The sequence below is a fragment of the Martes martes genome (assembly GCF_963455335.1).
Source record: "Martes martes genome assembly, chromosome: 1".
NCBI lineage: Eukaryota > Metazoa > Chordata > Mammalia > Carnivora > Mustelidae > Martes > Martes martes.
In genome coordinates, this window is record NC_137888.1 from 159,907 (window position 1) to 187,138 (window position 27,232).

At 49.0% G+C, this 27,232-nt stretch overlaps 1 protein-coding gene across 4 annotated transcripts in view; it reads right to left on the bottom strand.

The window, feature by feature from the left end:
• The window catches only part of DIP2A (disco interacting protein 2 homolog A), a 99,954-nt gene that overhangs the window by 67,390 nt on the left and 5,332 nt on the right, over window positions 1-27,232 (bottom strand). For all 4 annotated transcript variants that reach the window (XR_013967097.1, XM_080808089.1, XM_080808090.1 and 1 more), the window contains exons 2-3: window positions 9,007-9,078; window positions 5,110-5,229 (exon numbers count right to left, since the gene is read on the bottom strand). Coding sequence is in view for 3 of the 4 variants with exons in the window: in XM_080808089.1 (XP_080664215.1) it covers window positions 5,110-5,229; window positions 9,007-9,078 (192 nt within the window). In the remaining variant the exon portion in view is untranslated. The remainder of the gene's footprint in view (window positions 1-5,109; window positions 5,230-9,006; window positions 9,079-27,232) is intronic.

A 27,232-nucleotide genomic window follows, 5' to 3' on the forward strand; every position in this document is an offset into this window, starting at 1 on the left:
AAATGAAACAAATGAACCTAAATGTGTCTCTGATTGTTGGCCTCAACTATTCCAGATGACTTTCAAATACACAGACTGTTCAGCCTGTCCCTCTGGAGACAGCTACTAAGGATGAGTCAGATTATAAACTCTGGGGGCTCCTGGGTGGCTCGGTCAGTTAAGCATCTGACTCTTGATCTCAGCTCAGGTCTCAATCTCAGGACCCTGAGTTCAAGCCCTATATTGGCTCCACCACTTAAGAAAAGAAATATAGGGGCGCCTGGGTGGCTCAGTGGGTTAAGTCTCTATCTTCGGCTCAGGTCATGATCCCAGGGTCCTGGGATCAAGCCCCGCATCGGGCTCTCTGCTCAGCGGGGAGCCTGCTTCCCTTCCTCTCTCTCTCCCTGCCTCTCTGCCTATTTGTAATCTCTCTCTCTCTCTGTGTCAAATAAATAAATAAGTAATCTTTAAAAAAAAAAAAAAAGAAAGAAAGAAAGAAAGAAAAGAATTATAAACTCTTTCCTGCAATCACACAGTGATGCTACCATCCCTGGGAACCAAGATACTCATGAGGAAGGAGATCCAAACACAGAAAGGACGTGCGATAAGCCTCTCTTCCTGGATCTGAGTGGGAAGTGTCAGCGTGAACACATGCGATATTTTGTCTTTAACTACTATGTGGCACCTCTGCCCACTAAAAATGTCTAGGAGAAGTGCCTGTCCAGGGGTGTCTCAGTGGCTCAGTTGTTAAGCATCTGCCTTCGGCTCAGGTCCTGATCCCAGGGTCCTGGGTTTGAGCCCTGCATCCGGCTCCCTGCGCAGCGTGGAGTCGCTTCCCCCTCCCACTCTACCCCTCCCTGCTTGTGCTTTCTCTTGTGCTCTGCTCTCTCTCAAATAAGTAAAATCTTAAAAAAAAAAGAAAAAGTGTCAGCTCAGGGGGCACCTGGGTGGCTCAGTGGATTGAAGCCTCTGCCTTCGGCTCAGGTCATGATCCCAGGGTGCTGGGATCAAGCCCCACATCAGGCTCTCTGCTCAGCTGGGAGCCTGCTTCCTCTCCTCTCTGCCTGCCTCTCTGCCTACCTGTGATCTCTCCCTGTCGAATAAATAAATCTTAAAAAAAAAAAAAAGTGTCAGCCCAACAACAACGAGTAACCCTTGCACCCAGAATGTGGTCTTCAAATACCATCCTCACTGGAGGACACCGAGAAAGGCGGAGTCTAGGGCTGGGGCAAGAAATGCACAGAGGAGCTGAGAGCGTCTCGTCATGACCGCCGGTGAGGACCTGGTCCAGCAGCTCAGGGCTGTGGAGCTGACTGGGAGAGGCTCCCAAAGGCTAGGGATGGAACGGTTTGAACACCGACAAGGACAGATGCCAGAATGGACTGAACACCAAACGCAGAGGTGCCTGGGTGGCTCTGCTGGTGAAGCATCTGATTCTTGATTTCGGCTCCGGCCATGGTCTCAGGGTCGTGGCATCGAGCCCCACATCAGACTCTGTGCTCACTGGGGCATCTGCTTCAGATTCTCTTTCCCTTTCCTTTGCCCCTTGCCCCGCCCTACTCTCCTTCCCCCTCTCTCAAATAAATAAGTCTTAAAAAAAAAAAACAAACAAAGATATCAAATCCATACACACACAGACAAAAGAGCAGAAAGGAAGAAAGAGAGGCAGCAAAATCAACCAGTGGCCATCGGAGGGTGCCAGCGACCCGACTCATCATTCTAAAAAGGAGCAAATAAATGGAAAGAACTGAGCACATCCTGGTTCTCCTGCACCAGGCAGCAAGCAAGGAGGAGTCTGTCTTTCTAGAAGGACGCCAGCCTTGGAATGAAAAAGGATGACAGAGGCAGCTTCACCATTCTGCAACCCTCATGAGTGACCAGATCTAGGCACCGGGTACCGCCCGCTGCCAGCATCCCAGGCAGGCTGTCCTCCCAGCGCAGGAACGCAGCGCTGTGTCTCCTCTCAGGGACAACCGAGCACCTAACCCAACCCCCGTGGGCCTCGGACGGGTGTAAGTCAGGAAGGACTGAAAACACTATCAAACATCTGTGATATGTAGATCTTATTTGGATCCTGGGTCCAGACAAACTGTCTGGGCCACGGGGCAGCCACGGGGCACCTGGCTGGCTCAGTCGGTGCAGTACAGCACCCGATCTTGGAGTATGTGTTTGAGCCCCACGTGGGGCACAGAGCTTACTTAAAAATTTTTTTGAAATAAAAATCAAAGATTAAAAACCACATGAACATTTGGATATTTGATATTAAGGAATTATTGCTAATTATTTCGTGATGATGGTTTTATCTTTTAGAGATACAAGGACATGATCCTTTTCAGAAATGGACGCCAAGAATATTGTGACATCTAAATGAAATAACGTGATCGCGGAGATTTCTTCAGAACCATGTGGGAAGGGAGGGCCCAGGTGGAAAGTGGATGAACGGGTCCAGACTGACATGACAGTGACTCAAGCGGGTTATTACACGAGGAAGTCCTTTCCTATACATGTTTCCATTTTTCTCCAACAAAACATTTTTAAAACACTTAAAATCCTCACAGTGAAACGGCCCACAGGGTGCTAATCAGGAAAGATGAAAAATTTGCACATAGATGTATTAAAATAAAGTTTACAAACATCAAAGACAACAAGGCAAGTCCATAAGCTTCCAAAGAGAAAGACTGACTCACCTTGGAAGGATCAAGGGACAGACTCACATTAGTGAAGAGAAACTACCGGCGGCAGGAAGGCAACAACGTACTGCTGAAGAAAGACGTGCCGAACCCAGAATTTCACATTCGGCCAAGTTATCATTGAAACATAAGGGTCTCACGAAAATACTCGCAGACACAGAAGGTGCATGAGAGGCGCCCCTGCCACGACACAGCAGTGACCGTGAGCACACGCCTGGAGCCCTGTCGCAGTCTTAGAAGCGAGCGCCATCACCAACGCAGGTGAAACAACACCGAACTGAAAATCGACACAGTATCAGCGTAACAGGGGTCCAAGCCGACAAATCCAAGAAGCTCAGCGAAGCCCAAGAGACCGAAAACCATACACACCAAGGCACATGTACTGAGCGGAAGATGCTTCTGTGATTTGTCCCCCATCACAGATCACCCCAACCTACACAAACACGGGCTAAAGCCGTGCGCAAAACTCGTGTTGCACGAGTGACTGCGGGAGCCTGGTGTGTGGACATCGGCCGGCCTCCAAGTCAGAACGGGCTCTTCTGTGAGTCTAGCCTCACATCCCCTGCCGCTCCGGGCAGGGCTGGCCCCCCAGGAATGGAATCCCCGAGGGGAGGCAGACACACTCGCCGGGGCTCCTTGAGGACGTAAAGACACAAGAACGTGGAAATGCCGCGCGCTCCAAACAGCACGTAGGTGAACAAACATTTAATCTCAGACCCTGTCACAGGCCCTATAAACACGGCCCTTCTGGGGACAGTCAGCGGAAGTCTTCGCTGCAGGGAGGACGCCCCGCCTGGGCCTGTCAATGGGGACCCACCTTGGGTGTCTCCACGGGGCTCCCCCCACTGAGAAGGCTGGGTGGCGTAAGCACCCGATCTGCAGGAACTCCGTCCTACTCTCCTTTACCGCTGACTGTCGTCCTCATCTAAGCCCAGATTTCTCTTTCCTTCTATTTCCACTAGGTTTTTGCTTTATATTAGTAAAATGTTTTTTCCCCTTGAGACTGAAAGTACAGCTGCCGTGATGCGAACAGCACATTATAATCTCTCCAAACCAGCGATAAAGAGAAAAACCTTCAAAGTCCCAGAGGGAAAAAAGTCACGTCATAGACAAGGGAACACCACTAAGGATCAAGACAACAAAACTCCTCCTACAAGAGCACTACTGATGTCCACGATCGTTACTAAGCTATAATCCCTGAAACGTGCTCTTGCCACAGACAAGTACCAACAGGACAGGCAGAGTCCAGAAGTAACATCGCATCCACCTGTGCAGGCGCTCCCAGATGGGGGAGCCAAGGCAGTGCCTTCTCCACAAGCGATGGGGCAACTGGGCATCTGTATGCAAAAAAAATGAGCTTTGATTCATACCTTGAACTAATACTAAACAAAATGGATCACAGACTTAAAGCTAAAATATAAAACCATAAAACATCTAGAAGAAAACAGAGGTAACAATCTTTGTGACCTTAGGCAGGCCAGATTTTTTAGATACAAGAACAAAAGCGCTATCCACTAAAAATCACAAGAACGACAAAAACCCAGCTAGGTTGAACTTCATTAAAATTAAAAACTTCTAGGGGCATCCGGGTGGCTCAGTCGGTTAAGCATCTCACTTTTGCTTCTGGCCTCGGGAGGAGGCGATCTTGGGTCATGGGGTCAGCCCCGCACTGGGCTCTGTGTTCAGCGCGGAGTCTGCTTCTCCCTGTCCCTCTGCTCCTCCCCCCGCTGCTGCTACTAGCTCTCTCCCCCTAAATAAATAAATAAACAAGTAACATATTTTAAAAAATAAATAAAATTTAAAACTTCTGCTCTTCAAAAGCCACTTTAAGAGAATGCAAAGAACCAGCTGGGGCGCCTGGGTGGCTCCGTGGGTTAAAGCCTCTGCCTTTGGCTCGGGTCATGATCTCAGGGTCCTGGGATCGAGCCCCGCGTCAGGCTCTCTGCTCGGCAGGGAGCCTGCTTCCCCCTCTCTCTCTGCCTGCCTCTCTGCCTACTTGTGATCTCTGCCAAATAAATAAATAAAATCTTAAAAAAAAAAAAAGTACTGACAGAGTGGCAGCAATCTCCTTAGAAGGAAATCTCCAAAATTAGAAAAAAATAGTAAAAACACCTTCAGTAGTAAAGCTGCTTCATAACACACAAAAATTACTAATACCAATCCCAAAGCTGGAGGCAGAAAAATGGACAAAAAAGTTTAAAGAAATCATACTAATTGCAGGGTGGAAGGACGATTTCTCTAGGGGTTTTTATAAGCTTCCCCTGGGGAGAGACCACCAACCCTACTGGTTACATTAAGAAAGACTGAGATTGTGTGAAGGTTAGATTTTTTTCTCTTGAGAAGTCGCAGGATGTGGCAAGTTATCATTCCGTGAGAACAGTCTCTTCACAGACATTTACAGTCAAGGCCACGGGGGCGGACTGCCCACGTCTGGTCCTACCTGACCGGAAGCGCTCGTCCCGGGAGCTGGGGGGCCTTGGCTTCCGCTGTTTGGACACGGCAGCTGTGGTCTGGGTGGGAGCAGGGATCCTGTTCTCTGCTTGTAGGGATGGATCTACTCCTGCAACACAATTTTGTAGGAACATCATGTGTAAACAGTTCGCTTTTCCAGTGATGGAAAAATCCACTGAGAACACCACACATTCTCCTGTGTTGTTACAGCACACACTGTACCGACAGTAACAATCCGGGCACAAGCATCCTGCAGTGGTCCCTGAAGCCCAGAAGACCCCTGAGTCTGGAGGCTGGGGACAGAGCCATGAATACCCACTTCCCGCTCGCTCTCCCGAAAGTGCCCAGCCTGCCCTGCCTCACTGTCCACCATCCGCAGGAAGGGTGACCAGCAACAGCATCCCCGAGCCCAGCGGCCCAGCACATGCGGCCACCTGGGGCAGACTCTCTTGGGAAGGCCCTGCAAAAGCAAGCTTCTGCATCGTAAATGTTCCCTGAATCTGAAATGCCTTGTGTCACTTTCCCTGGCACTGTCCATGACGTCAGTGACTCCCCATGAAGCAGTCACTGAGGCGAACCAGCCACCCTTAGACATAGGCAGAAACATGGGCAGTGGCGAGTGAGGGGTGCTCGTGACCGCGACAGCCTGAGGGCACAGGGTACAGAGACCTCAGGTGCTGATACCCTTAGCCTGGGGTGCCCGCTTGCTGTGTCTCCAAACCCAACACCCCGACAGCCTGCACTGCACAGCCCCTGACCACACAGGCCCGGAGGACAGTGTGGTGAGGAAAGGGACGGGGCCCAAGCAGGCAGGCTCATGAAACAGAATCCATGGTGTTGTCTGAGCTCTAATTTGCTGACCTTCGAGAACAGCACAGGGCAAGCCTCCCATCATGCTTCATCGTGATCAAGTTCCACTTTAGTCTCCGGCTCAAGACATCTCGTAAAAGTAGCCTGCAGGCATTCCAGCCCCGTGGGTCCACCAGCCCTCACGCCCCCTGAGAAGGGGCCGTCTATCCCTGCCTCCGACCTGTGCTGGACAGTGCGGCAGAGACCACCCGGTGTGACCTGGAGACAATGCGCCAAGAGGACAGGCGACAGGACGGCGGGGCCTGCGGCGGCTGGCTCTGTGCAGGGGGCAAGCGGGCCTCGGAGCCCCGCCAGGCTGCAGGTGCGTGAGCAGAACACAGGTCATCACTGGTGCTGAGGCACCGCATCTCGGGGTGCTCGGTTACACAGAGCTAGAAGATGGGACGCTCCTTCCGGAAGTCCGTGCTAGCGCTCCAAACCCGAGCGTGTACACACACGCACGCACCGCAATCCTGGGCCGCACTGTGACTGGCACGGCATTTCTTGTGACTGGATGAATGACTCCGAAGTTCGTGATGGAGAATGCATCGACCCTCCTGCAATACGGATACACGCCTGTGGACACCCTCACGTTTGCTCCCCAAATACAGGTGCGCTCAGCCTTCGAGAGACCTGTCTGTGTATTCCACAAGAATGCGCGCCCAATGCGGAACGGTCACATGAGAGAGCAGGTGCTTTTTAATTTTTACAGGTCCCAGGAGAGGACTTCCTGAAGGGCTACAGCAACACGCGTGCCCGCGAGCAGAGCAGGAAAGGGCATTTCCCCTCAGCCTCGTCAGCACTGGATGTTTAGAAGGATTTTTAGAATTTTGCCAATCTGACAGGAGGAAATGGTTCACTTCAGTTCGCATTTCCGTATCCACTAGTGGGGAGGGACATACTCATTGCCTCTTCTTTGAATTTCTATTCAGTTCATCGAGCTAATGAGTTCCCAGGAAAGAGCCGCAGGAACCCGGCCAGGACGGCGGCCCTCAGACGAGGCTTCCCCCTCGGCGCTCTCCTGTGCTCTCCGACACCATCGCCGGGCGCGTCTCCCCGTGCCTGGGCTACGGAGGCCCCAGTGTGTGTCACTTAGTCTGACGGCTGCTGGCGACGTCTGTCCCATGCTTTTCACGACACTCCAACAGTTTCCTTCAATTCCCATTTTACTCAGAGACTCTTCTGTTTTGGATTAATGAATGTCAGTACGTATTCTTTTTATTGTCGACTTACTGTAAGCCTCATCACCCCGACACAGGCAGTATAAACCACGTGTCCCGTTTATACATCGTTACACGGGAGAAAACCCAATGGGACTTCGGCAGTGGTAAGGGGAGACTCAAGCGCCTCCGGCCCCCCTGTGCCCCCACCTCACTCGACGAGCACACGGCATGCTGACTTCCGGGAAAACCACGGCCTTGTCTCTCTTCCCCAACTACGTAAGAGTCCCTGAACAGCGCAGGTCGGCGCGCTTTCCTGAGCTGCAGTGGCTGTGCTCCCCCGTGAGTGGCTTTCGCTCCCCGTCACGTTTCTGAGAGCCATCTCTGCCGATGCGTGCGGGTCTTCGAGCTCTCCACCAGATGGACTCTGCTGGTGGACGTCTGCGCTCCCGGCGCCGCAGGGATCCAACATACGTTGCTGCGCACAGAGAGAGGACAAGTGCGAGCGTCCCAGGGTCGTCCGGAGCACCTGTGCGACTGGTCACCAAGGCCCCCTTCAGCTTTGCCAGCGGTCCCCACCCCTCGGCTGGAGTCCCCTCCAACAAGCCGCACAGGCTCTCATCCACATTCCTCTGCTTCCCACTGAGGTTAAACGCCCTTCTTTGCTGCCGGCTAGTAGGCTTGCCACTTGGGAAGCAGGGGTGCGAGGCGCTAGCCCAGCTTCCTACTGCACTTTGCAGAAAGTATGTTGGGGCACCTTCCGGCTGTTTAAGGTTAAACTGACTCCAATTAAATTAAAAACCCAGTCTCGCAGTTACACCAGCCATGTTTCAAGTGCTCGGCAGCCGTCCACGGCCAGTGGTCACAGAACATCTCCATTATCACCAAAGGTAATAAACAGGACAGGGCTGCCTTGTATGTGCTGCACACGGGTTCTTTTTCCGTTATTCGTGTTACCGTTCTCTTCTCGCTGTGTGACGTGCCCTTACTCTCTTTGCGGTGACTGTGGATACAATGACATTGTTAATTTAATCACAGTCACCACTCCCTCCCTCAGGCCCTTCCCAGTCCCTACAGAGACTTGTCATGTCCCGCCCATTTTGCCATGTCTTGCAATGGTGACCATTTTCCTGTATGACCCTCTAAGGGGCGGTAGCTTTTGCCTTTTCTACTGGCCCTTCTATGCCAGACACTGATTGTTGTGTCCAGTCTATGAGGATAGGGAGCTGTGGCAGCACCGTGCCCTGTTACGCTGCCCCCCACAGGCCACGGCTGCACGCACGTGTGAGTCTGTGTCTGGGCTCCTGGTCCCGCTCTGCTGATCCAGCTGCCTGCCCTCGTTCCAAACCAGGTCATCTTCACAACAACAGCATGATCGCAATTCTTCTTATCCTGTTAGGGCAAATCTTCCCAACTCATTCCTCCTTTTTGAGCACATTTTGAATCCCTTGGCCCTTTAAACTTATATGTAAATTTTAGAATTAGCTTGTTAAATTCCACCAAAAAAAAACAAAAAACAAAAAAAACCCTGTTGGAATGAGAAGTGTGTTAGCTCTGCAGATCAATTTAAGGTACGAAGAACCGACACCTTTACGGCATTTATTCTGAACCTAAGTAAGGGAACATTCCTTACTATAATCACAAGAAGAATCATGTTCTATAATCATAAAAATATAATAAATCCTATTTGGAAATGAGATCTATACCAAACCCAAGCTGTAAATTATAACCTGTGGGCTGTATTATTTACTATTAGATACGCTGCCCAGTCCTCCTTGATAAACTATGAAACATACCAATGTGAAACTCTTGAATCCATATTTAGGTCAAGTTCAGTGAGAAAACGGACAGAAAACAGGCGAGCGTGCGGACTTTACCTTGGAGAAGCGGGATGTAGCGTGCAAGCAGCTTTGCCCGTTTCTTCTCATAGCCTTTCTGAGTGATGTCACCTAAAACGACAGCAGCAAAAGATGATTATATTTCCTCCAAAGTTCCAAAGTTCTGGAATGAAAAGACAGTTCCTAATGGAGGAACTGGAAACACCAACACCTCTGATGCACCCACACGACAGAACATGTTGAACACCGATGCCTTCAATCTGGACAGAGCTGCCCTGAACGTTGCTAAGTGAAAGCAGGCGGCTCAAAGGGCTACATACTGAGTTATTCCACTTATAGGACATCCTGGAAGAGACAAAACCATCGGACGGAGCAGATGGCGGCTGCCAGGACATGGGGGTGAGGGAAGGGCTGACTCCAACAGGGAAGGAGGGGGTTTTCGGCCGCAAGGAAGCCGTTCTGTTTTGATGGTGGTGGTGGCTCATGACTGCACATGCCCATCAAAACCCAAGAGACCTGCACACCAGGAAGGGCGAGTCTTACTGTGTGTAAATAATACTTTGGTTTTTTAAAAATTATGATCATCATCCCCTAAGAGCCTGCCAGAAATGCAGATTCTAAAAACAATTTAATAAAAATTTTAAAAATAAACATTTTTGAAGTGAAAAACAAAGAGAAGCACTGGGAGGCCACGCCCCACAACCGAGCTGAGCTTGCCTCTCACCGAGGCCCCGCAGTGAGCCCCATGCGGCCCGTGCACACACGGTGGGAAGCTGGGCCAGGACCCGGGAACAGGGCCGGCCGCGCTGACACGTGGTCACACAGAAGACCAGCCTGCGAATGAATCCAAGCAGAGGAACAAGACAGGAAGCGTGTCTTCATGGAAACACTCTGTGCACAGTCCGCTTCCTAGAGAGAACTTGGCGCACTCCACAGGAATCTGTCACGTCTTAGAGACTTTCTTTAGACCAGAAATACATCTTACAATTTCCACTAGTAGCCTGTTTGGGCAAACCGTCGTCAACAGAAAGCTTTCACTGTTCTGAAGCTCTCCTCCCCTCCCAGCCCCAGCCCCCCCACAAGCCCAGGGCGGGGCTGCTGGCAGCCGGGAGGCTGGGCCGCCACCCCCGGGGCCTCACCAAGCACAGCCTGTCCACGCTCGTGACTGCAGGGTCTGCCGTGCCGACGTGTCTCCCAGCCAAGGGAAGACTCGCTGGAAGTCTCTGGGGAGACGCGCCCACAGCACCCCACAAAAGAAGTCCGAGGTCAGGGAGCACCAGGTCCCGCCCTCTGAACAGGCAGGCGGCCGCTCTGGTCCAGGCTGGACCAACACAAGCTCCTGGTGGGTCTGCCCTGCTTTAACCACAGCCCCTTCAGCCGCCCTCCCCACCGAGCCGCTCCTGTGGCTCTCACCTACCCTGCACTCCACTTACCCTCCGTCCCCACTTGATTCCCCTCCCCCACGGCAAACCAGTCTTTTATTGTTTTTTTAAAGATTTTATTTATTTATTTGACAGAGAGAGACAGAGATCCCAAGTAGGCAGAGAGGCAGGCAGAGAGAGAGGGGGAAGCAGGCTCCCAGCTGAGCAGAGAGCCCAATGTGGGGCTTGATCCCAAGACCCTGAGATCATGACCCGAGCCGGAGGCAGAGGCTTAACCCACTGAGCCCCCCAGGCACCTCGTCTTTTAATCTGAATTTGTTCTGCAGAATGTACGCCGCTTTGTGTCTATGTATCTGTACCTGACCTGAATGGCAGGATATTGCACGTCTCACTCTGATTTCTTCTGCTAAGCCCTCCATTTCTAACATCAGCCAGTCCATGAGGCAGTGAGTACACTGACCGGCTGCTACCAGCCCGGGGCCTTGGGGCGCACTGTCCTTGCCCTACCCACTCACTGTGCCAGAGACCCCAAACTGGGCCACCATAGGATTGTGGAATATAGCTTCTAAGAGTTTAACTTGTGAACGACTTTAAAGCACATGTATTTTTTAAAGCAGTATCTGCTAACAAATTATGCTTCTTCTGAAACATATGAAAATATATAATTGAGACAAATTGAAATGAAAACTAAATATTGTTACACAACACAAAAACTGATAAACCCCTATTTCAAAGCAGAGCACTGATTTTCCAGGATACTTCAAAATAAGTATTCATTTCCTAGAAACGGACCCTTGCTTGGTTCCCGTTTCAAACGAGCATTTCCACGCAAAGGTACCAGGGAATGTTCAGAAACGAAACGTTAACTCCCTGCCTCTGATATCGCAAAGGCTTCTCACTGAACCAGCTGAATGTACCCAAGAGACACATTTTCATGCGTAACCAGTTACCATATTTCTCATCTCCCACTCAGACACTAACCCAACACACCACCCAATGCAAACTTCTCCCCACGCAGAGCGCAAGGCGGGATTCCAAAAGAGAATGCAGGCACAAAACGAGTAAGCTACTAGAAAAGGGACTCAAATCCAGATTTTCTGAACCCAAGTTCGGTAAACAGCCAAGAGGCAAACAGCAGAGGCACACAAACTTGGAGTTGCCCTGACCCGACCACCGAGGGAATCTCCAACACGACAAAGCTCGACCCTGGATGAGCACCCTGAGGGGGCTGGGAAGATGCCAGGGCCCCTCCTACTCTGGTGGTCTGTGGGCTGCTGGCTGTTCCGACCAGCCCTCCAGGTAGGGCGATGCTATGTGGCTCAAGCTGACCTCCAGTGCTGCTGACCAAACTCATTTAGGGCTACAAATGCAAAATCGCAACAGTTATCTCCAAGTCCCAACCCAGACACAGGGTTTCTAAAAGCCTATTCTCAAAACATTCAGTGACTCCTGGAGGCCACAGCACCGAGGACAGGCAGAGCACATTATATGTAACAGCAAACAATGGGAGACAACCTCCCATTGTTTCTTCATCAAAAAAAGGAAGAAAATATGCTGTTCGCACATCATTGCTACAGAATGCTGTTGATATGCTGTTGTTACTCATAAAAGTAACAACTTTTATTACTTCTGTTGTTACTCCTTAAAAAATACCCTGGTATTTGGAAGGGAGAGGGGATAAGTATCTCTTACACAGATTCATGATACACTACTGGGTAAAAGCAGCAAGTTGAAAACTATAGAGAATGATTTTTTAAAAAAAAACTATAAAGATTGATTTAATTCTGGTAACAACAAATAAATAGAACTATGCATGCATGTAAGTGTATATATTCTGTGTGTACAAGAAATGCCTGGAAGGATGCCCAACGAATTACCAATAGTGATTTGTTTATTTAGCTTGAGGTGGGTGTAAGAAATATTTTTCCTTCACATACTTCTGAATTCTTTACATTTTTAGCACAATAACTATAATTAAGAATATGCGGAAAATAGTTTGATAACATACACTGGTTATATAAGATGTTTTTGAAAGAAACTGAATGAATTCTATGTACTATTTCTGCAATTTAAGAGACAAAAATTATTTCAAAATAAAAAGTTAAAAATACATGGGAGAGACTATATAAAGTTGGTGTTCTTTCTTTTTTAAGTGATAAAATCTGTCAGTGAAACCATCTGGGTGTGTAGATTTATTTTCCAGAAGGTTGGGACTTTTTTCTCCTCTACCTTTTAATTTATTTAATTAAAGCTTTATATATATATATATATATTTTTAGAGTAGTTTCAGGTTCACAGCAAAATTGAGGGCAAGGTACACAGAATTCCCATACACCCTCTACCCTAACACACACACGGCCTCCCCCATTATGAACACCCTCCCCCAGACTGGTAAGCTTCATTTCAGTCAATGAACTGTATGGGTTCACAGCATTTATCCCAAGTCCACAGTCTGGTTAGGGCTCACTCTTGGTGTCGTGCATTCTGTGAGTTTGGACAGATGTATAAAAACATATCCATCATTATGATATCACACGGTATTTTCATTGCTCTCAAAGTCCTCTGTGCTCTGCCTCTTCATCCTTCCCTCACCCCCCAATCCCTGGCAACCACCGATCTTTCTTCTGTCTCCACAGTTTCCCAGAATGTCATGGAGTTGTAATCACACGATAACCTTTTCCGACTGACTTCACTTAATGCATTTCCCCTTCTCCCATGTCTTTCCTGGCTTGACAGCTCGCTTCTGTGCAGTGTTAGATAACATTCCATTGACTGGATGGACCAGTTTACTTATCTACTCACCTACTAAAGGACATCCTGGTTGCTTCCAAATTTTCTGTAAGCAACTATGTGCGGGCTTTTGTGTGCACACGTGTTTAACTCCTTTGGGGAAATACCAAAGAATGTGATCCCTGGGTCGGATGGGAAGAGCAGGTTTCGTCTTGGGAGAAACCACCAAACTGCCTTCCAAGATGGCTGCACCACCTGCTTTCCCAGCAGCCGTGACAAAGCACTCCTGGGGCTCCTGTCCTCGCCAGCACTCGCCGCTGTCCTGTTCTGGATTGTGGCCACTCTCTTAGGTGTGCAGCACTATCATTATCATTTTTATTTTCATTTCCCTGATGACCTGTGATGTGGAACATCTTTCATATGCTGATTTGTCATCTGTATGTCTTCTCTGGTGAGGTGTCTGTTAAGGTCCTCGGACCATTTTTTCCATCAGGTTGTTTGTTTCCCTACTGTTGAGTTTTAAAAGTTCTTTGTATATTTTGGGTAATGGTCTTTTATCAGACGTGGTTTTTTGTAAATATTTCCCCCCGGTAAATGGCTTGTCTTCTCTTACTCTTAACATTGTCTTTTGCGGAGCAGAAGTTTTTAGTTTTAATAGAGTGTTTCTTATCAGTTATTTATGTCATGGATTGTGGCTTTGGTGCTGTATCTAAAAGTTATCACCATACATAAGGTCATCTAGGTTTTCTAAGTTATCTTCTATTGATCTTCCAGTTTTAGAGTTCTATATTTTTACTTTGGGGATGAGATCCATTTTGAGTTAACTTTTTGGTATGGGTCCATACCTAGGTTCATTTTTTTGCACGTGGATGTCCAGTTGTTTCAGCACCATTTGTTGGAAAGACTGTCTTTGTTCTACTGCTCTTCTGTCAAAGATTAATTGGCTGTATTTATGTGGGTCTATTTCTGGCTTCTCTGTTCGGCTCCATTGATCTATCTGTTCTGTTGACTGTCTTGATTACTACAGCTTTATTTTAAGTCCTGAAATCAGAGTGTCAGTCTTCTAACTCTGTTCATTTCCTTCACAATTGTTTTGCTATTCTGGGCCTTTTGCCTATCCCTATAAACTTTAGTACCAGTTTGTCAATATGCACAAAATATCTTGCTGATATTTTGATTGGGACTGTGTTGCATCTATGTATCAACTTGGGAAGAACTGACATCTTGACAATATTGTCTCCCTATCCATGAACATAGAATACCTCTCCACTTATTTAGTTCTTTGATTTCTTTCATCAGTATTTTGTAGTTTCCCTCACAGAGATCTTGAACATATTTTGTTTGATTTATACCTAAGTATTTAATTTGGGGGGTGCTGATGTAAATGGTATTGTGTTTTTAATTTCAAGTTCCACTTGTACAGTGCCAAGTGATTGATTTTTGCATATTAACCTTGAGTCATGCAACCTTGCTATAACTGTGGATTAGTTTTGGTGAGGAGGAGGAGGACTTGTCAATTCTTTTGGATTTTCTACATAGACATCCATGCTATCTGTAAACAAAGAGTTTTATTTCTTCCTTCCCAATCTATATGCCTTTTATTTCCTTTTCTTACCTTTTAATATTAGCTAGAATTTCCATTATCACGCTGACAATGAATGGTGAGAGGGGTCATCCTTGCCTTATATCTCTTCTTACAGGGAAAGCTTTAAGTTCCTCCCCATTAAGCATGATGTTAGTTGTGGGTTTTTCTTTTCTTTTTAAGATTTTATTTATTTATTTCACAGAGAGACACAGCAAGAGAGGGAACACAAGCAGGGGGAGTGGGTGAGGGAGAAGCAGGCTTCCTGCCGAGCAGGGAGACTGATGTGGGGCTCGATCCCAGGAAGCTGGGATCTTGACCTGAGTCAAAGGCAGATGCTTAACTAAGTCACCTAGGCGCCCCCCTCTCTTTTTTTCTTAATTAGCCTGACTAAAGCTCTATCGATTTTATTGACTTTCAAAGAACCAGGTTTTCTATTGATTCCTGATTTCAGTTTCATTGATTTCTGCTCTCTTATTATTCCTTTTATTCTATTTACTTTTTATTTAATTTGCTCTTGCTTTTGTAATTTCCCAGGGAAGAATCTTAGGTTATTGATCTTTTAAATTGAAATATAATTTACACATAGCATTATATTAGCTTCAGGTGTGCAACATGATTTGGTATTTGTATGTACTGTGAAAAGAGCACAATTAAATATAGTCAGCCTTCATTACACAGCTACATTTTTTTTCCTTGTGATGAGAACTTTTAAGATCTACTCTCCCAGCAACTTTCAAATATCACTAGTCTGTCCTCTGTATCTCTGAGCTCTGTTTTGTTTTGTTAGATTCCAAATATAAGAGAGATCACATGGTATTTGGCTTTCTCTGCCTAACTTATTTCACTTAGCATAATGCCCTCAATGTCCACCCAGTTATTGACTTTTGATCTTTCTTCTTAATGCTATAAGCTTCCCTTTAAGTACTGCTTTTGCTGCATCCCACAAATTTAGGTAAGTTGTGTTTTTATTTTTATTTAGTTCAAAATATTTCAGAATTTCTCATTAATTTCTCTTTGGACCCGTGTTATTTAGAAGTATGCTGTTTAATCTCTACATATTTTGATTTTTCTGCTATTGATTTTTAGTTCAATTCTGTTGTGGTCTGAGAGCAGACACTGTATTATTTCTATTCTTTTAAATTCATGAAGACATGTCTTATGGACCAGAATGTAGTCTCTCCTGGTGAATGCTTCATGTGGACTTGAGAAGAACATATAATCTCCTGTTGTTGGACAAAATAGTCTATAGATATCCATTACACACAGTGGATAGATGATGCTGTTGAATTCAACTGTGTCCTTACTGATTTTCTGCCTGCTGGGTCCTTTTCTGAGAGAGGGTATCGAAGTCTCCAACTATGATAGTGGATTCACCTGTTTCTCTTTGCAATTCTACTTGGTTTTGCTTCACATAGTTTGATGTCCCACTGTTAGGCACGTGCACATTAAAGACGCACCCCCAGTCCATCCACCTGCCAGAGGCCAAGGTAAACCCTTTATGCAGAAACAGAAACATCTAGAGTCACAAATCATTGCTACACCTACAGTGTCTGGCCTATAGGCAAAAGGAAGCTGTGACTACAACCCACGGAGACCAACAGAGAATAGGGAGGGACAGACAGGGCATCCACATAACGGAACGCTAAAATAACCATGATCAATATGTTCAAGGAATTAAAAAGCAGGACTGTGATTTTAAAAAAACAGAAAAGTAAATTCTATGCCTGAAAAATACTATATTTCAAGTCCAGGAATAAATTTAATGAAAGACGTATATACGTGACCTCTAAACAGTAACTGAAAACGCAGGCCGCCTGGGGGCTCAGCTGGTGAAGCGTCTGACTTCGGCTCAGACCCCGGTCCCAGGGTCGTGGGATCGAGCCCCATGTGGGTTCCACTCGCTCAGCAGGGAGGCTGTTTCTCTCCCTCGCTCTGCCCCTCCCCCCAGCTCCTGCTCACTTTCTCTCTCTCTGTCTCATAAGTAAATAAACTAAAAGCACTAGGGTAAGGTTTAGAAGATCTAAAGAATGAAGTGATCCAGCATGTTCATGGATCTGCCCACTCAATACCGTAACGATGCCACTGCTGTCCGGTTGGATCTTCAGAGCCTGAGTAACTCTAATCAGAACTCCTGCAGGTCTGTGTGTGTGTAGAAATAGAGAAGCTGATGCTAAAATGTACGTGGAAAAATGCAAAGGGCCAAGATTAGCAAATGAAACTCGAAATAAAAAGGAACAGACTTGACCAGACACAGACACGTCCCGCGAGGCTGAGGTACTGAGCGCAGTAAGACCCTGAGACAGACGAGACGGCGGAGCAGTGGGAAGACACAGCCTCTCGCACAAACACGCCCGTCAGCGGAGCAGCCGCACAGAACAGCAACGGAATGACTTCTTCCCACAGAATTCAACTCCAGGTGGATCACGCGTCTCAATGTGAAAGATCGATAAAGCTCTTAAAAAATAACATAAGAGAACGTCCTCGTGGCCCTGAGGTAGGAAAGAACTCTTACCCAGGAAACAAAAATTACTAACCATCAAGGAAAAAAACAAACCTGTTTCAGACCTCCAGTACAGTTCAGAAAGAGGTAACATGGAACAAAAAGAATCAAGGAAACATCTTCTCTAAGTACGCTGCAGACGCTGAGGTGAGGGGATTCATGTCCTGTAGCTGCTACAACCAATCCCTCATGGTTCTGGGGGCCAGAAGTCTGAAGTCAGTTTCACTAAGCCAGAATCAGGAGAAAAACGGCTGCACGACCTCTGGGGACTCTTGGGGAGAACCCACTCCTGGACTCTTCCGGCTTCCCCGATCGGGGGCCACATCACTCCAGTCTGTGCCCTGGTGCCCCCCTGCCACTCCCCCTCGGTCTGGGCGTGTCCAATCTCCCTCCGCCACTCGCTTCTAAAGACACCTCTGATGGCACGTAAGTCCCACCCAAACCATTGGGTCACTCGCCTCAAGATCCTCAATCCCATCTACAAAGAGCTTTTCTCCCAAAACGGTAATGTTCACAGGTCCCAACTACAACACGGTTCTGGGGGGACCACCAAGAAATGCACTACGACGAGAGACCAGTAAAAAACACGTCTCTAGAGCCGCTGCGCTCTCAGGAAGACACGTACTTCCTTGAGTCACTCTGGGGAGGGCCAGCAATGCCAGATTTCCCCTCACGACGTGGCTGCAGAGCGACTGAATGGCCGCTTTGGTCGGCTCACGGTCGAGCAGCACACGGACCTGCAGAACAAGAGAGGAGCTGAGGCCGGACCTCGCTGGCGGCGAGACCCCTACCAAACCCGCCCGGACCTGCCCCAGCTCCACGTCCTCCAAAACTGACCCACTGCGACCCCCTGCGGCCCCCCAGCAGCCCCCATGTGAGCCTGGCCGGGCCGCAGGCGCTCTCCATTCCTCACCTCCGGAGCTCCTCCCGCTGCGGGCCTGTGTGCGCTCCCGGGCGGAGGTCTCAGGGCCTCCCCGGGGGACCCCTCCTCCACGTGGACAATGGGGCGAGGCCGCCGCCAACTGCAGAGGGGTCATCCTCCGTTTCTTTCAAATACTACCCTCAGGACCGCGTGGGAAACGGTGGATGAACGTCCCTAAACGCACGTCCGAACCCGCAGCACACACACCACCGCAAGGCAGCCGAGGAAGCACAGGCGACGAAGCGTCCTCTCAGCGCTGCGAGTGATGGGAGCTCACAGCTCACTGAGAGAAGAGACGTCGGCCGTGATGGTGCGGACCGGCCGCGGCGGGGGCAGAGGGACTCTGCGCTTGACACGCCGCTGGGCTCTGAACCTCAAACTGCTCTAAAAATGGCTTACTAATTTAAAAAATATACGCTCGAGGGAAAAAATTAATACACCACCGTGTAATCATGTAAGACTGCCCCAAAGCAGTTAGTTAGGACGTATATTAACACCACCATTACCATAATTCTAATAACATAATTTGGGATGAAAAGCAAGTTTCAGAAGGACTCATACTAGTGACTTATGAAAAGTCTTAAAGCATGAAAACAGCACAATACGTTGTTTAAGGATACATGGAAACGCAACACAATGCTCCAACACCAAGCTCAGGAGGGAGGCTGGAGGAAGGGGACAGAATCAGAGTGTGGCTCATACTCTCTCTGTAACGGTTCTTTGCAAAGATCTGAAGCTGATACAACAAAATCTTCATGTTTTGAAAAATCAGGTGGTAGGTACATGGGTGCGTACCATGAGTCTCTCAACTTACTGTACGTCTGGAAGACTGCAGACGTTAGGAGAGAGATTCGACGAGAAGCTGCTGACCACACTCAGCAGTGGCGCAGTGCCCAACCCAAGCGTAGCCTCCTGACCCAGTCCTCCTAAGCTCATCCAGATTTCCCTATCTACTGCAAGTCAGACCCCGACACCCACACAGGCCACACGAGGAGATGACAGCAGTGCCACAGAGAAGGACAGTCAGATTCTTCCTGGGCACACAGCTCCCGGCCGGGCGCCTGGGTGGTTCAGATGGTTGGGCAGCCGACTCCTGATTTCCGCTGGGGTCCTGATCCGGAAGCCGTGGGACTGAGCCCTCCGTGGGGCTCTACGCCTGGCTCGGTCTGCTTGTCCCTCTCCCTCTGCTCCTCCCTCCACACTCTCTTCCTCAAATGGATAAAGAAGAGCTTTACACAAGGTACAGCTCTTGGCTGACAAGTTGTATCACACAAATGTGCACGCAGATAAGAAACCGGCCCTGCGAGCACTGCCGCCCCCCCACCGCCAGACCACAGGCCGCCCCTCCTCGGAAGCGGCCCCGGCTTCACTGCGCCGTCCACGCGGGCCACGTAAGCCACTGCTGCTCGTGCAGGATCTCTTAAGACCCTCTGTACTGCAGAGCTCCGCCACCGCTCTAATGACCCTCATCTACCCCCGTGGCCGCTGTGTGTCCTCCCGAGTAACTCAGCACACCATGTTCACTTATTTATTGCCAGAGTTTTAAAATTAATCTTGGTTATCTCGCAGGGAATGAGCCTTAACCTTGTTCTTTTCTTTCCACCCGAAAAATGTCTCAACTCTTCTTGGCAGTGTAGCCTTCTACAAGTCCCAGGGTCAGAACGGACAGACAAGTCTGCAGTCCACACGCACGCATGAAATACTGAGGGTCCTTCCCCACCCAACCACAGGGCACCATAGTCTCCACTCTCCTGTTTCTGGTTGGCCAAAGTTCCTCAGCAATCGTCTGTGGATTTCTGAAGGACAGCTGCCACACCTTTGGTGGACATTCCTGGGTAGCGTGTGATTTTGTTGCTATTGTGAAAGGGCACGGCTTCTCCCAACGGACTCTCAAATCCCTTCTTCCGGGTGTGAAGGCTTGTTCCCAGTCCCACAGGACGGTCCTGCACCCAGCACTGGTGCGGCGCTCTCACTGGCTCTCACACTTCACTGACTCTTGGGGACTTGTCTATGGAAGCAAACTTACAGTTTAAAAAGACTTTTGTCTTTTCTTTACCAATTGTAATATTAATAGAAGTGTAAATGGACAGATCTTTACTATATTCCTAATTTTATGGGAGTATTTTAAAATTTTAAGTTTTAAAGATTTTTATTTTATTTTATTTATTTGACACAGAGAGGACGCACAAGCAGGGGGAGCAGCAGAGGGAGTGGGAGAAGCAGGCTCCCTACGGAGCAGGGAGCCTGACCCCAGACTCCATCCCAGGACCCGGAGATCATGACCTGAGCCAAAGACAAATTCTTAACCAACTGAGCCCCCTAAAATTTTAAGTTTTAGATTTACATTTTAATTAACTAAAAATCAATTAAATGGGCTATTCAGTTTCCCACTCCCACACACGTGACTGGCGGCTGCTGTGGTACACTAGTGGCCGTGGCAGCCCCAGCACTACCCATTTCCACCAGCACAGAAGCTTCTACTGTGCCGCTCTAGAGAGGACAGGTGCCTGTCTCAGCCCTGCTCACCTCACCCATCCGTAACACCCATCTGGCTGCAGGAGGCACCTGAGTTTCTCTCCACACTGGACTAGGCTCCAGAGGGCCCAGTCCCAGTTCCCCACTAGGATGCGTAAACCCTCCTGTAAACCAGCCCCCGCCTCTCCCAAGAAGCCCTGTCTGCCCGTGTGGCCTGGGGAGCACTGTCTGGAAACTCCTGGCCCACCCAGCCTTGGCTCATCTCCCTTCGTCTAGCATGCTCTCCCCCGCCCTCCCAGGACACCCTCCTCACACGTGCTCTCACACAAAGCGGGAAGAAACTCTATTCCCTCTATCAGCCAGGCCCGCCCGAACCAACAGAGGCTCCCCCTTGGGGGGCCTGCACACACCTCACGAAACGGCCACCGTCTACGGTCTTTCAGCCCTCACTAAGCCACAGCCCTCAGTCTGCTGAATGTTGCTGAGCGACAGGGTGACACACCGAGTCTTCGTCGGCTCGAGCTGCCCTAACAGAGGACCACGGGCTGGGTGGCTTCAACAATAGAAACGCACTTTACCACTGTTCTGAGCTTGAGGGGTCAGCAGCTTTGGGTCCCCCTGAGGCTCTCCTTGGCTTGCACACAGCCACCTTCTTACCTGTCCGCACACGGCCTGCTCTCTGCGGGCACGTGCTCCTGCCACCTCTTCGTCTAGGGAGGACGCAGGTCCTATCGGATCAGAGCCCACCCATCTGACTTCATTTAACCTTCATCCCCACCCTGAAGGACGTGTCTCTAAATACAGTCCCAACTACGAATTTGTTAAGTTAAATTCAACATTAAGTCTTAACATAGGAACCTGTCTTCAACATATGAATTTGGAGGATACAATTGAGCCCGTGATGCCAAGATTACCTAACAGCGAGGCCAGATTATCTCATTTCTATATCCTTTATCTCTAAATTATCCTGATTTTAGTGTTTCCTGAAAAGGGCTCTTCCACGGCCCCCAGCTTCAGGGACAAGCCGACAGAGCCCGGGAGTTAAGCAGGAACTCTCCACGACACGACATGCTCTTTTGAGTTACTCACCTGCTTCGACAGCATGAACGTGTCCTTTCACATTTCAGATACTCAATTTAAAGGTCTTTTATCAAAGATCCTAGAGAAGAAGTTCTGAAATCTGAAAGGAAACAAAAGATCTTTCTCTGCTATTTCCAATACGATACTCTCGAGTCATGAACAGTCAGTGTAAACTGATGGGACAGGACTTCCACTCGTCCCTTAGAGCTGAGCGACACAAGCCAAAGTCTGAAAGGAAACCCTGCATGATTCCTGTCCCAGGGACCACCTGAGGCGCTGTCCCAAGGACCTAGGAAATCTCAAAAACCGAAGCCATTCATCTCCTGTGTGGAAGAGGACGAGGGCGTCTGGGGGCATCAGTCCAAGGGATTCTTGATCAATAAATGACAGAGGCAACTGTTTCCAGGTGTCGTGTCTTTCACTGATTACAGGTTCTTCTTGGCCGTGCGGTATGTAACTTCCTACTCTTCGTAATGCATGAGCACAATATCAGAAGTGTTAGATAATCTTGCCTATGAAGACTGATCCATGAAGACTGCAGTCTTACTCAGAAGCAAGCTTACTGCCAACAAAATGCTACAGCAAAGATCAGTTCTGAGGGACACCTGGGCGGCCCAGTCGTTAAGCGTCTGCCCCCGGCTCAGGTCATGATCTCAGGGTCCTGGGATCGAGCCCCACACGGGGCTCCCTGCTCCGCCGGGAGCCTGCTTCTCCCTCTCCTGCTTCCCCTGTTTGTGTTCCCTCTCTCACTGTCTCTCCTTCTCTCTGTCAAATTAATAAATAAATAAAGTCTTTTAAAAATTAGTTGTAAAAGATCTACGAGCGGAGCAGGATAAAATAACCCAACTAGGGGCACCTGGGTGGCTCAGTGGGTTAAGCCTCTGCCTTGGGCTCAGGTCATGATCCCGGGGTCCTGGGATCGAGCCCCGCATCGGGCTCTGTGCTCAGCAGGGAGCCTGCTTCCTCCTCTCTCTCTGCCTGCCTCTCTGCCTGCTTATGATCTCTGCCAGCCGAATAAATGAATAAAATCTTTAAAAAATCATAATAATAAAATAAAATAAAATAACCCAAGCCTCATTCTTCCCACCCTCTCTTCAGCTATGTCACAGTACAGCGACCAAACACTTTGTATGAATTCATTTTTATTTATTTATTTATATTTTATTTATTTATTTGTCAGAGAGAGAGAGAGAGGAGAGAGCCCAAGCGGGGGAGCAGCAGGCAAAGGGAGAAGCAGGCTCCCTGCTGAGCCAGGAGCCCCATGCGGGGCTCGATGCCATGCGGGGCTTGATCCCAGGACTCCAGGATCATGACCTGAGCCAAAGGCACTCAGTCGACTAAGCCACCCAGATGCCCTTAAATTCACTTTTATTTTAAATAAATGTTGCATTATCACATCAAGTAAAAGAACACATGAAAAAATGAAATAAAAATGTGTTTTCAAAAATTACAACTCTCCTGTACTTTTCAACTAAAAGAGCAGGACACTCAGCCTGGACCCTGATGGAGATGGGTGTGGCAGCACCACAAGGACGACCGTTCACTGGGGGTTCGTGGCGTGAAGAGCGGGTGCTGGTCACAGGGCACACGGGTGACACCACTGCCCTCCCCCACTCATGCTTCCATGGGGACATGTGGCCAGGCACAGACTCTTCATTCTAGCAGACCAGGGCCCCCCGTCAAGTCTCTTTGCAGACTTCTAAGTCCAAGGCAGACATCTACCCCATGTGGTCGGATGGGAGGTCTACAGAGAGAGGGGACATAACGGCCCACGCAGGCTCCTGACAGCGCACGACTCGGACCCCCACACAAGCCACGCCCCAGCTGAAGGCCTGCCCTGGGAGTGCCCCCCCTCAATACTGCCAGCAAGTGCCCCGCGGGAGAAATCGAGGCACAGCCACCGCCACGAAAGGGTCCCCATGCAGACCCAGCCAGCAGCTCGCAGGACGGCCACGCCCTGTCCTCAAGGTCCTCAGGGCTGCGGAGTGCAGGACACAGACGCAGGACACCGTTCTCTGGAAGTGCCCCTTGCAGCAGGTCCTCGTGAAGGGAAGGAGGCAGTGCCAGGGGTCACACACAGGCGGCCGGCTGTGAGCGCCGCTAGCGATCTCCAACACAGCTAGCCTGTAACTAGTGGTCGGGAATCAGGTTAGGCACGGACGCCTATTAAACTGACAAGGAAGGTGTTTTAAGCATCAGGATAGCAAATTCGTGATATTCACGGTACCTGTTATCTGGACGAAGCGTTTAATAACCACATCCTGTCCACAGTCGTGGATGTAGTCCACAGTCACCCCAAAAGAGCAAAACAATCAGGCCAACTAGCTGGTGTCCCCATCATCACAAGGGCCGTGTTAGGCCATTTCTTCCTTGAACAGCCGAGCAAGTGCGCTTTCCCTCCGACCAGTCGCCCTCTTCTTCCCCATCTCGTCACTGTGCCCGCGTGCAGCAGCTCCAGCCAGACAGAGCCCAGGAGTCACATCCTGACTCCTCGCTGTCCCCCCCACCATCAGCCAATCCCCTCTGTCCCTCCTTTAGGCCGAGCAGCGTCTTGCCCAACACTACCATTCCTCACCCAGCAGTGCCTGCCCCAAGTGATCTGAGCCCAGTTCACGCTTGCCTCCCTGCAATCCACTCTTGGCACCGCAGCTAGTGAGTCCTCAAGGACACACACCGATAGAGCACAAGTTCCAGTGATCACTCACGACACTTCAAGTAGAAACCAGAAGAGCCACCAGACCCGGCCCAGGCTCAGGCCGCCTTTCTGGCCTCCTCCTATCACCCGCCCACCTTCTCATCACCTGAGTCACCACACTCAGCCAACCCACCCGGCTGGGATGCTCCGTCCCCTGTCACACGGAAGTCACCTGCCCAGGGTGTCCTGAGCACTGGTCTAAAACCGCTTCCCCAAGTTCCAGCTGTTGTCTTTCTTCTCAGCAGAGCCTGGATGGACAGAAGTCCCTGGACGTGGATGACACGCCAGCGGCTCTGGTGGCGGGGACACAGAAGAGAGCAAGGTGGGTTTGGCCCCAGCTCTCATGAAGTGTCACTATGGACACCTAAACCACAGTCAGCCACAGGCAAGCGGGCCCTGAGGGAATAATTCAACTCGATAGGCAGGGACCAACAACTATGTGGCAAGTACGGTCTCCAAGCACACACTGTTAAGGGAGACACTTAAGCCCACAACACCAGGTACGTCAGCCTTTCCACCTGGGTCTAAGCCAGAGAGCCCCGACGGCAGTTTAGAAGCCCCGAGAAGCAACGCTAAGAACACACACGCAAGCGACTTGGGAGAGACATGCCTGTGAGCGGGGACGGGGAGTGAGCCAGAGGGTGGAGCGCGGCACGACCCAGGTGATCCCCCGCAGAGGCAGAGGGAGGGAGGCAGGCTGGGTGGAAAAAGTCTTAGACCCGAGCTGAGCAGCCCAGAGCTGAGGCCACGGGTGCGTCATGGCCACCTCAGGGCCCGCCAGACCCTTCCGGATGGCACTTGAGACTTGAGCCACACCCCAGGGGAGACTCGCCGGTAGTTTCTTCCTGGTAGTCTGAGCAACTGCACCAAATCCAGGGCAGTGGCTCCCTGAGCCGCAGGTCTGTCCTGCTGATGAACAGCTTCACTGAATCTGAAAGACTGTTACAGAGAAAGCTAAGGGCTCAGCCAGGCACGGTGATTCTTGATTTGCAACTGAAAACAGGGCGCCTGGATGGCTCGGGCAGGGGAGCGTGCGACTCTGGATCTCGGGGCCATGAATCCGAGCCCCACGCTGGCCATCAAGATTACTTAAAATAAAAAATAATAAAAGGTTTAAAAAACTGAAAATAAACACCATGTGTAGTTTCTACTTCTATTAATTAAACATTTATTAAAATGCCTAATATAGGGGCGCCTGGGTGGCTCAGTGGGTTAAAGCCTCTACCTTCGGCCCAGGTCATGATCTCAGGGTCCTGGGATCGAGCCCCGCATCGGGCTCTCTGCTCAGCGGGGAGCCTGCTTCCTCCTCTCTCTCTGCCTGCTTCTCTGCCTACTTGTGATCTCTGTCAAAAAAAAAAAAAAAAAGCCTAATATATGCCAGGTGCTGAGGTAACATAAAGATGAGCAGATCAAACTTCCTGTTCCCTGCGAAGTAGCAAAGCAAACAAAGAAACGCAACCACGCGGTAAACCGTGCAGGAGGGACACCGAGAGCACGACGGGGACACGGGCAGACGTGCCTCACTGGAGAAGGGGGTATTTCCCAGAGGAAGGCGGAACCTCAGAGAGAAAGTGAAGTTTAAACAAAGGCAGGAATTCAACCGTACAGAATAGTTGGCAATGAATGGTATGGGGAAAGTTTTAGGGTATTAAAACTGAAATCATAGTATTGACACTCTTTTAAAAATACATCAATCAAAATTCTGTAAAGAAAAAAATTTTGTAAGGAGACTATGCTAGGATGATTCACTACACAAAAAATTCTAAAGGGAATATTCCCGAATCATGTAAAGTGGGACATACAAGCATTTAATAAGTATAACTTTCAGAAGCATCTGATTGTCTTTACAAATATAAACAGAAATCCTATTATGCCAACAACAGCTAAAAAGTCTGTTCCAAAAAGTATAAAGAAATATACAGTGACATTTGGCATTTCCTTAAAAGTTCTGTTATTAGCGTTGCATGGACTAGAACTTAAAGGTTTTGGACTCAGGACCCCTTCACACTCTCAAAACTCAGAAGAGCTTTTGTTTGAGTGTGTTATATCGATCAACATTTACTATATTAGGAATTAAAATGGTGAAATTTTTAAATGTTTAATTCACACAAATTTGTTTATAATAAACCATGTCAACATAAATATATTTTAATTTAAAAAAATAATAGATTTCCAAAGCCAAAAACATTCAGTGAGGACAGGTGTTATCTTACTCTCACAAGTCTCTTTAAATCTGGCTTCGTAGAAAACAGTCGGCTCGGCTCCCTCATTCGCTTCCGCCTGTTCCAACAGGCGGCTTTGTCTCAAGTCGGCGCAAGGCGCATCCGGCCACACCGACAGCGGCTGGAAGAGGGCGGAGTGTTTGGGCAGCCTTTCCAGAGCACCACGGCCGCCCTCTACACCACACCTCCCAAACGAGGCAAGCGGCGCTTTCTCACAGGCTAGGAGCAATGCAGAGTCTAAAACCGTACCAGTGCATTTTCGTCCTGTTGGGTTACAGCCCAATGGTGTGTATTCACCTGTGCACAAATTTGCAACATGATACACGGATCTTCCTAATGTTGACACATTTCATTACATAATACCAAAAACTGACAGTAATATTGCCATTGATTTCATCAAAAAAGTTTAAGTAATGAGAGGCTGTCGTGCTCATGTGCCGATAAGTTTTATAAAATCTGAATTTTTGTTCAAAAGCACAAACATGATCATTGGCCATAAATTCCGACACTTGTTCTCGTCCACCAGATACCCAAGTCTTGTACCTGCAGTTTGTCCAACACCCATTTTTCTTTTTTTTTTTTTTAAAGATTTTATTTATTTATTGGACAGACAGAGATCACAAGTAGGCAGAGAGGCAGACAGAGAAGAGGAAGCAGGCTCCCCGCCGAGCAGA